The sequence below is a fragment of the Phragmites australis genome, chromosome 3 (assembly GCF_958298935.1).
Source record: "Phragmites australis chromosome 3, lpPhrAust1.1, whole genome shotgun sequence".
Classification (NCBI taxonomy): Eukaryota; Viridiplantae; Streptophyta; class Magnoliopsida; order Poales; family Poaceae; genus Phragmites; species Phragmites australis.
In genome coordinates, this window is record NC_084923.1 from 4,860,299 (window position 1) to 4,871,521 (window position 11,223).

General features: G+C 44.3%; 2 protein-coding genes across 2 annotated transcripts; both read right to left on the bottom strand.

Annotated features, from left to right (window-relative positions):
- LOC133910448 (putative MO25-like protein At5g47540) lies at positions 1–3,280 on the bottom strand. Its single transcript, XM_062352844.1, has 11 exons — positions 3,128–3,280; positions 2,267–2,434; positions 2,026–2,144; positions 1,754–1,828; positions 1,427–1,520; positions 1,137–1,196; positions 884–952; positions 615–713; positions 341–385; positions 153–255; positions 1–68 (listed from the first exon to the last, which is right to left on the bottom strand). Exons 1-11 carry the CDS (start codon positions 3,278–3,280, stop codon positions 1–3), a joined length of 1,053 nt encoding a protein of 350 aa, XP_062208828.1.
- Positions 3,281–6,001: 2,721 nt separating this feature from the next.
- Positions 6,002–6,529, bottom strand: LOC133910449 (vegetative cell wall protein gp1-like). The gene has a single exon (XM_062352845.1). The coding sequence runs from the start codon at positions 6,527–6,529 to the stop codon at positions 6,002–6,004; it is 528 nt and encodes a 175-aa protein (XP_062208829.1).
- Positions 6,530–11,223: the final 4,694 nt, after the last annotated feature.

Here is an 11,223-nt window from a genome sequence, read left to right on the forward strand (position 1 = left end):
CTACTGCATCGCCAGCGCTAGAATCTCAGAGATGACCTTGGCCTTGTCGGTCTCGAACTTCGCATCCTCTGCCATCGAGCAACGATCAAGCCTCTTAGTTAGATGGTTTACTGGGGACAGTAAAAAATAATTAAGGTGCAAATTATATTTACCTTTGTCTAGAGTGAAGTCTCCCAAGAACCTCAGCAGCTTGCTTCTGTTGGTGCGCAGTATACTCACGATCTCAGGAGGCTTGTTCTGATTGGCGGCAAACAGCTGATCGATGTATAGGAAGACAAAAAAACATTGTTTATTTGTTGGACGAAGGAAATAAAAATTTACGGTAGTATATAGTATGTACCTTGAAGACATGGAAAGCCTCTACTTGAATAACCTTGCTTTGATCCTGGTAATGCGAAAAATAACAGGTCAGATAAGCATATATAGAAGCCTCTAATGGTATCCTGCAACCACATTACTGCCCCCCGAGTATCATTTCTGAACTGGGAGAGCACATTCAGGTGGTAATTAACGTGTACATTCCATTCAAACAGAGTACTGATAATGCTGAAGGGCACATACATAGCACGATTACGGTTGACCAGTACAGTTTAAATGCAGAAACAGTATCTTACCCTTAGAAGGTTCATTAGAACCATGAGGTGCTCCTTTGAAATAACATAGCGCGCCATCACTGCTGTGTTTGACCTTTCCAGAAGAATGTCTCCCAAGAGCTAAAATACAAACCATGTGCGTAGGACAAATGAGCTCTAATAAGCTCAACCGATCATCTCAGAGTTAAATCGAATGCATGAATAATGAAGTAAGACAAGGCAGAAATTCATGAATGCTGATCAAATGAAAGGAAATAGATAATGCTGAAGGACAAGGAGAAAAAACGTACCTGAATGGATTGCCTTCGGATGATATAGTTGGAAGATGATATCAATTTCGAGTTGAATTCCGCAAAGAACTGATACATGATTTGCAATTAGAAATCACGAAGGAGTTAAAAAAGAAAGTTCACAGGTATTATCAATTGAGCCGCAAAGATACAGAGATACTGGTTATGTCACATATGCACTTTGTCTTGTATGCGAGAAATATAGCCAACGATAATAATTTCTTCAGTTAAAATAATCAGATAAAAAACTCACCCAATCATAATTCTTGGAAAAGAATTCAGCAGCAGTTGATTTATGCCGTGTCACAAGCTCCTGTTGCAGGTAAACAAAGAACAGTTACCATCACCCACAAACTACAACAAGAAATTTCATGAGAGAATGTACAATTATGTTTTCATAGCCATGTTTGTGAAACCAACAATCGAAATATTTTGATATAGTTGTTAACGATTCTCGGGAAAGAAAGGAGGAAAACATAAAAAACAATGTTGTGCATAGAACATGAGGCTCTCTCCTTTCAGCTCAAATGGCATGCAACTCACCTTAAAAGTCTTGAAGGCATCTGATTGTATGTTGAAGTCCGGAAATTGTATGTAATCAAAGAATTTCCTAACATGCGGAGAGCCTAAAACGTACCTGCAAAGTAATGACGAAAAACTAGTAATAAAATGGAATGAAAGGATCCAACCTTGGAAGCAATGCTAATAATCTACGAGAGAATAAAATGATATATATTTTTTATGTTAAAAGATTTATGAAAGGAAAGGTTAGGCACGTAAATGAAAATAACATGTCATTTGATAACCACGTCGTAGGGCGTTATTTTTTCTCATTATGCTACAGGATAGCAATACAGATCATGCCCATACCTTGCAACAACTTGGTGGCGTATGCAGTCTCTTATTAGAGTACTATAATGTATCGCAATGTCCAGGTTATCGTACCTTCACACAAGTGGCATAAATCTCTTGTGGTTAGTTCTAAAAACAATAAAAATCCACAATTTCAAACCATGGCCAAATATAAAGTCTCTAAACGAAGAACAATGAGAATAGTATAGTTGTCCATTGACAATAAGTGCACATGAAAAAGAAAAAAAATCTTCAAAGAGGTCATTGGGATATGGCCGCCAATTACTTACCCAGACATCAAAATATCCAGAAGATCTAGGTTAGCTTCCAAGTAAACGGAGGCAACCAACCTTGAACCAACTTTTTGCCTTTGCAAATTTGCAATAACTTGAGTAACATCTTTTTGTGTCTGCATAAAAGATGATAGGTTTAGAGGTACTCGGATATCTATAATATAATGCTATTATATATTGCTGCAGTCCATATATATATATATATATATATATATATATATATGGAATCTTGACGTACTTCCAAGTCCAAGTATGGAAGGCAAACAATTAGTAGACGAAAAGTGTCGGTTTTCTCCTTAAAGAACTCCTTGGTCAATTGCATGCAGGCTTCTTCAACAGGATCTGCCTCACCATCACCATAGAGAATGCATTTCATCTCCTTGATACTTTTGCTTAGGTCTGCCATCTGCAAGCCAATCCGAGCATGGATTTAATCCTAAATTGGGGGAGTTGGTTCAAAATTTTGATAGTAAAATTGCTGCTATTTTATACTTAGGTTTTTGCTTATTTCACTAACACGGGTACGGTCATAAACAACATAATGACTAACAAATTCTTTGTTGCTTGAGTCTGCGTCAAGGTTGAATCCTGCAATCATCCTCAATCAATTTAAAAGAGATGCATTAAGATATCTTTAGTGAATGGTACATTGTACTAGGTTATTGATTCTGTAACGTTATATGTTACTCGGTCTCAGCCTTTCATGCATGCAACGTTTGCATATAATCATCGTGGCACACAATAATCTAACTGCAACTTTTCTAGAGGCATAGCAAGATCGAACATTTACAATTCGATCACATGGTGATGAAAACCGAAGAAACACACACGAAAATCTCGATTTTTCTATCCATTGCTAGGAACTGTAGAAAAATCTCAGCATAGTCCTTATGTACATGTTAGCGTGAGAAGTGTCTCCTTATAAACAACCCGATCAAATCAAAGAACAGATCACATGAACGGCCGGTCTTCAATATCAAACTACCAGAGGCGATTCAGAAAGAGTAAAAACATTCTCTAAGGTGATTTCACATTCTGAACACTTTTGAGGAAGTGGACAAGAACTACAAGAAAAGGGCGCGAAAAAGCGTGGTGTCACCTTCCGCTCACGCTTGCCGCCGCCGCAGCCTTCCCGGTTGTTGGCGACGTAGGCGAGGAGCTCCCGCACGTGCCGCACCACCTCCAGGGGATCCCTACTACGCTTCGGCCGGGCCACCACCGCGGTCGCGCACGGCCACAGGCACCATGTCATCTCGATCGACCTATCCGGGGATCGGGCTCGCCCGGCCGGCCGCTAGATTCCTCGCGCCGGCGAGACTCCCGTGGCGCTGATGGCGACGTAGGGCCCACAGGGGCTAGAAGGCGGCTTCGATCATCGTTTCTAGTTCTTTTATTTCGCGCGGATCAGATTAAAACTCGAGGACAGACGTACCGATCGACGAACCCGACCAGGCGATCCGCCGCGCCTCAACCCTCTGGCTGTCCGGCGAGCCAACCGCGGCGAAACTCGAGGAGAAGCGCCGATCGATGAAACACGACACGGGTTTGGGAAAGGAGGAATGAGTAGAGAGGCCGCAGCCCTGTGAGCTTCTGACACCAGGGGAGACAACGCGAAGCTAGAGGAGGCGGCTGCGGCGGCGAGAGGCTAGCTAGGGCAGGCGAAACGGAGACGACGATTGAGGCGAGCGAAGGGCAGGGAGAGGGCGATAGATCGATCGATCGATGGATGGGGTTGTGGCCGGCGCAGCTTCCAGATCCGGATGGACGTTCCTGATGGGCTCGAAGCGATCGGACGCGTGCATGCATGCGGCCATGCAAGCCGGTAAATACTATACTCAGCGGCGTCTTCTCTCTCTCCTCGGACTCGTATTTCTGATCGAGTCGGGTTCCATGACCTGCTGCATCGATCTCTGCAGATACACCCTGTGTTCATATCATCATGATCCATTCATGTCACGTGTACTCGTCTTTGCGATACCTTTCTTGATTCGAGGCATGCAATGCAAGCGACTATGAGACGAAGATGAGATCCCAGTCACGATGCCCGCGCGATCAGCAGATCGGGAAGTGGCCGGCCGTAACCCGGTGTGATTCGGGCTTATCGTTTGGTCTGGCCTTTTCCCGAGTTGGGCTTATTCGTGCTTGCTTGTTCGCTGGCCCATGTCTTTTCTGTCTTGAGGCCTGGCTGCGTCTTCAACGGCCGAGTTAATAGCTCACATAAAAAGAAAAGGAAAATAAGAGTGGCTAATTTTCAATCGAGTGAAAGTGTTTTATTCGACAACAATAACTGTTAGATGAAGATCTAATGATTTATAAAAAACCGATTCACAAGTGAACAATATTTTTCTATAGTAGAGATATATACAATTTCGTAATGTATGTTGAATAAAAACTCCTGACTGAGTATAAATCAAAGGATAGACGTACGATCGGACGGATAACATGTTGAGTGTAACAAAGCTATGATTTCAATCAATTAAAACGTAGTAAATTTGGGGAAATAAACAGAAGCCCTTCTAGCCACTAACATTTTTTTTTAAAACCGTGAATGAGGGAGGGAAAGAAGAGGAAAAGGAAGAGAGAGCCAAGCTGATATGGGCTAGTCTCTTGGGTCTCGCCTTTTCCAAGTTAGGTCAAGTGCTTGTTTCTTTGGATGGCCTGTGCGCTCTTCTCGTTTCTTTTAGGCCTGGCCTGCGTACTCGCCGCTACATGACTGGTTCCTTCCGGCTTCGCTAACCCATATTGTTTCGGCTCAAAAGTCAAAATCATGGAGAGTTACCTTTATGATAGCATATTGGCACTGAACCAAAAACATATACGTCATTGAGAATTTTTTAATAATATTTTATTTACAAGTTTTACTTGTATTTAAACATTGATTTACTTGACTACTTGAATATTGCATTTATTTACTTGTACACGTCTCCTAAATTTTAGGTGTCTGAAAATGCCAAAGTTTTCAGTCAACGCCGCCACCGTTGCCGTTGCGTATGCCATGGTAGTCGAGGTTTAGGGTTTGGGGAGGGGAGGGGAGGTGATATTTGAGGTCGTCGGTGTGCTTCTCGAGCTAAAAGGGATGCTCGGGGAAGCAGACTGGCTAGGTGGTGGTGGCAGAAGCAGGGCGGTGGAGGAAGGCCAGAGGACGGTGTCAGTGGTGGGGGAGGCAAGTATGTGGCCCGCGTGAAGATAGGTTAGTGCAGTGGTGGGCATGAATTCAGTGGCAAGAGAGCCGTCAGAGATTGAGGACAGGGACGAGCAATGGGACGAAGGAAGAAGACGATGTTCTGACTGTCCGATTGAGATCATGTGGTTGACGCTTGTCAACTGAGAAAACACTTGGTTTCAGGCAACTGAAAAATAGCAACACTCTTGCTTGTATCCACCAACCAAGTGAAACTCACGATCCTAGTGTCTTTTTTCTACCGATCTCCTGCCCAGCCTTTTCCTTTCCTGCTCTGCTTTAGGTTAGCACTCACCCATTTTCACTTGCCACCTCATCACCTCTACCTTTCATGCGAGCCCTAATCTGAAACGAGGTCGTTCGAATTTTGCCGTCGGCAGAGAAGGAGAGGGTTGGTCGGTGAAAACAACACAAATGGTTGTAAGATATGTAGAATGGAGGCCAACACGTGGTTGTAATATATAATACAGCTAATCTGTTTAAATAGTACCGCGCAGCGTCGATGTTCGATCGAAAGACGATAGTAGTAAAGGAAAAGTTAACAGAGAAGTACAATACATATGATATTATTCATGCATGTGCGTAATCAGAAACACAAAAATCAAACTGGTACTGCAAACAAAAACAAGATGAACACGAGAATGCTGTAAACATACTAATGAAAATAACTAACGAGGAGCTTCTCTGCAGCTAAGCAACACTTATTCTATATGGATGCGTGCATGGTTTCAACTTGTCAACTGCGTGCATGATGAACCATGCATGCATGCATGCCGCGCGTTTGCTTCATCATTACTTGGGCGTGAAGGACAGGAGCTTCCATTGTTGCGTCCCAATGATGCCCCAGACCATGACGTCGTATACGTACTTCGCCTTCTTGCCACCGGATACCGTGATCACCAGACGGTAGTAGTACCCGCCGTTGTACGGCTGGGTCTCGCCGCTGACGACGTTCACGAGCGTCATCTTCAGGTCCGTCGTGCTGAGCGCGTAGATGCGCACGGCGAACTGAGCGACCTGCTGGATCGCCGGATCGTTCACGTTCGCCACGGGCGTCCAGTTGGACGCCGGCGGCGGCGGCGGAGGAGGGCTAGCCGCCGGTGGCGGTGGAGACGGCAGCGGAGATGGAGGAGGGCTAGCCACCGGTGGCGGTGGCGACGACGGTGGAGGAGGAGGCGGGATTGCCTCCGGTGGCGGTGGCGACGGAGGAGGCGGGCTTTCCGGTAGTGGGCTCGGTACGGGCGCCGTGTAGTTTTGGGCGTTGGCGATGGCAAGGAAGGTGACGAGCACGAGAGGAAGTACAAGGGCGGGCCTGATCATGTCGTCAGCTGGGTGTGTCCGGCTTCTTAGCTTGTGGACGTGTGTGCTCTGCTGATGGCTAGAGCGTGTGCTTGTGAGTTGTGAGAAAGCTAGGGAATTGTTGGTGCCGCAAAGCTGTACGTGTCCTGTGCGGCCTATTTATAGTGCAGCACTGCGTGCAGCTTCAGATCTGGGAGGTCGGCAGTCGGCACTGGTTCGTACGCACTCGATCCAGCGAAGAGCACTTGCTGCGTATAGTATATGCAGGAAGCGTTAGTGCCAGCGCTAGCTGTATTGGGAAAACAAGTCAAGGTTGACTCATTACTTGCGCGAATATAGCAAGAATGCAGGACGTAAGTAAAAGAGTCTCTCACGTGTCACGTCCGGTTGCATGTGAAGTACGTACTGGGAGATGCCTACTTGTTTTGTCGTTAATCGCCCTGCGGTCTAAGTACATACGCAATACTTGTTTGTGGCGATCAATATTGGTGCACGAATCAGCTGTTTCCACAAATTTTGACTTGCAGCACATCACTTGCGAAGCTGCGATCGATCCCGTGTCCAATAAAAAAATATTTTTTTATTACACGTATCGAAAATTTGTTTCTGATAATATTTCCGTATATTAAACAAGAGATACTATCAAGATCAAGGATCAAGCGCGACCAAGATCAAGGATCAAGCACGACGTGATGTAGAAAAGCCGGGCCCTCAATTGAGTAATAATCTACATCTTGTGTAGATATTATTATATATTAGTATCTACAAGTAATATGGCTAAATCTATTACAATCAAGTAAATTAGATATAGACTAATTTAGGATTGAAATGGTCGAGTCTCTCAATTGTTAGGGTCTTAGTGTCGCTTGCCTGGAGATGCGTTGGATTAGTTTTTCCTCCCTCCGAGGATCTAAGTCCCCACCTTATATGGGGTCAAGATACTGGCTTGGTTCTAGCTGTAGTTGATAGGGAGTCGTTTAACTTGTCGTCTGAGGCAAAGCAGATGAATTCGACCTGGATACTAGTTGTACTCGAGTCGGGTAACCGTTCGAGGCCTTCCTACTATATGCCTTCTAGATGTCTGGTGTATCAAGATCCCCAGATTTGGTTCCGCAAATATCCGAAGTAGCTGAATACGGGTACAATGTACCCTGTCTGAATACGGTGTACTCCTTATATGTATATATCATATATTTATATATTTGACAATAGCTCCCTAACTCTGCTCAGTATGGAGAGTTTCTATAAGTGCCCACTCGAGTGCCACCAAGTATGGGCTTGGTCGAGTAAGGTGGATCAAACTTGTAGTCAAAAAAATTGAGCAGGACATGTTCTGTTTCAAGTATCGAGTGAGAATGCAATTAGGTCAAATGCCTTTCCGTTGTCTGCAGTCGAGACTTAAAAAGGCTTAAGACTCGACTTATCGACACCCGACTTTGCGTAGAGTTAAAAGAGAATTCCAAAATTTGAATCGTTGGGTATAGGGGCATTTAATATGTGCAGATAGGCGTGCAAAGATTCGCACAACACCATCATCCTGTCTTTCTTGCCAATCGAGGCGCCATAGACACGAGAGTGGTTACTAAAGAGATCTTTAGCTCAGACTATTTACCTGTACAAACATGAACTATAGCAATCTTTCCTCTCACTCGTCGTCAGCCTTCTCACACAAACCTCCATATTTCTCTGCCCAAGCTTGTGCCACCAAAAAGTAAACTTAGATCCATGAATCCCGGTTCCCTTGTGAAGACAACCGCTCCTACATCGCCAGAGAAGAAACCTGCTGCAAAGACCGCCGACGCCTCACCGAGGCTCCTAACTAAATCCTGGTTGATTTCGTCGATGCAAGAATCAAGGTTAAAGGAGCTTGAAGCCGAAAGAATAGTTCCTCCTCACGCGCTAGCAAATTGGAGGCCGACGTCAGGTGAGGAATTCCTTTCTTGTTAGTTTGACCACGAGATTATGATTTTTGAATCATTTTTCCATTGCGGATTCAATCTTCCCCTTTCTAAGTTTCTCCTTTCCGTACTTGATTTTTACCAAATTGGGCTCCAGCATCTGAATCCGAATTCGATCACTATATTGAGTGTTTTTGTCCATCTGTGTGAAGTTTTCCTTGGTATTGAGCTGAGTCTGAATTTATCTAGTATTTTTATCATCTGAAGAGGAACAATAAGAACAAGTGTGTCGGAGGTTGCAGCTTCCAGCTGCAGGTTGGAACGAAGAATTCATATATCCCAATTGCGTTGGTCTCCTCCTGGCAAAAAGATTGGAAGAAACATTAGTTCTACGTCTCTAACCCCGATCTAGTCCATTCTCTCTTAGCTTATAAGGCCTTAACCCCCACACGAATCCATCCTAGTCGAAAAAGCACCATGAGTCTGACCATACTGCCTACTATGTCAATGAGATTGGTGAGTTAAGGCAGAGTGGCTTAACAGGGTGGCATGTGACCAAAGACTTCATCAGCCGAAGGTTGAGCCCCTTAAAAGCGCGGGATCATTTTGCCTGGGAGTACACTAGAGATAAAGATAACTCCAAAGATGCAGCCAAATGTAAGATTTAGTTAGTATTTTGCTGCTTTTATTACCGCAGTCGAGCCCTTTCGCATCCTTGTCTCTACATGACATAATTGCTCGATTGAGCAAGCTCTTATCTGAAGAAGCTCAAGAATGCTCTATTCAGCCATACTCCCCGCGAATCCTCGACCTCAGGTGGGAATTTCACTGACTAAGGAAGTAGCGCTGATTATTGCTTACTCGTCTTGATTTGACCTTTTGATTCTAGGTCCTAGTCTTTCATCAAGAGCACATCCTCATGACTGAGGCCCTTGATCTTGGTGGCACTTCCTCTTCTGGCGCCGACGACAAGGGGAAAACATCAGTCGATCTTGAGGCCGAAGGGTCTCTTCGATCCAAGAGATCGTCTTTGCTATATGATCTGGTGCCCCTCGAGCGCATACGGAGAAGAAGCCAATTGGTATTGACATCGAGTTGTCAGATGATTATTTAGCTACTACTCTGACTATCAAGCACTTACCCACTAATGCCTAGTCTGATTGGGTGGCATTTCTTGCAGGAGACCACCAGATCTCCTACTCGATCGCCCCCTAAAGCAATTAAAAAAGGTAACTCGAGCTGTCTCCCCTACATTAGTCATTCTTCTAAGTATTTACTTGATAAGTCTAGAATGATGATAAATCATTATGGGTTGGCTTTTTGCAGGCAATGGATGCATTGGCTTCATCTGGACCCAAGGTCAACCCTTTAACACAACCGATCCAACCAGACAGTATGATGAAGAAGAAGGTTACCATCAAGAAGCAGAAGTCGAACATAATCTCGCGCATAACGGTCGCCAAAATGTTTAATTCGAATGGTTATCTTGTCTTGCAGCCTTCCTTTCCCTTCCTAACCCTATCGATTTTAGGTTGCTGAGTCTGAAAAAATTGAAGGAACATACGATAGGTGGTTTAGCCAGTCAAGTGGTTATGGATTCCATCATTGCGTCGCCTTCGCCTCCTCGAGTAGAGCAACCTTTAGTGGATGCTTCTGAACCAAGCTCGAAGCTCAGTGCACCTGAGGCTCTCACGAGTCTGCTAACTATTGATCCTTGGGTGTCGCTTGAGGATCTCTTCAAGGCTGCAAGTATTCAATTAGCAATCGTTAGAGCTAACCATCAGAAGGCCCTTGAGGAAAAGGATGCTCTGCAGGTCTCTCAACTTGAGAGGATTGAAGGCCAATTCACCCAGAGATCACCAATATGTGACTCAAACAATGGGCAACTGACAATAATTGTTTTTTGTTTGCTTTTTTAGTCCTTGAATCCAAATTGCAGATCTAGCTCGAGGCTGTTGCTAACTCGATCAAGATCCACAAGAAGGAGGCTGAACAACGAGAAGAACTCAGAAATGCTTTGATGGCAACAAAAACTGAGTGAGATGCTGCGATTACAGAGCTTCAAAAGCTGAGAGAGCAAACCCTCGACCTCATGAACCAATCAACTTTCATTAGCACCGAAACAATACTTGGTCTCCTCAAGAGCTATGACCCCAACCTTAACACATCAGTAGTAACAGAGGGGTTCAGATGCTCGGTACAGATGGCAGCAGAGATTATGAACAACCTTAAGCCTTGATCCCTACCTTCATCAAATCCTTAGGACTCAACCTACCTGACGATAAAGATGAGGACAATTCCTTTAGTTGATGGTATGTGGTTCATGATTTGAAACACTTGAGAGTTTGATTTGTGGTTTGGGGATGTATGTGAACCTTATTATTCATTTGTTTGTCTAAAATGCTATTTCCTGCTATTTTCTTATCGATGAAATAGAGTTAGCATAAGTAGATGCAAATATTGATTAGTAAATGTTGTGACCATCCTCGAGTTTAGTTGACCGTATATCCGTTGACACCTGAAAGCTCAACCAAACATGTTGTTAAATCAAGCTTCTTTTTAAAAACTTGGCATTCATTGAAGTCATGCTAATTGAATTGATGGATGGGACACCACTTCCTGCCACCACAACTCTGGCCCTTGTTGTGTCCAGTGTTGCATGACTTGCTCCTCTCAACTGCGGCTACGGTCATGTTTGGACCCTTATGCTTGTCACCGAACTTGCCCTTCTTTTCTTCGTCTTCGAAGACTCAGGTTTGTCCTTGCCAGATTGAGGGTTTTTGGTGTGAGCTTGAGCCTTAGAACGCTTTGCAAACT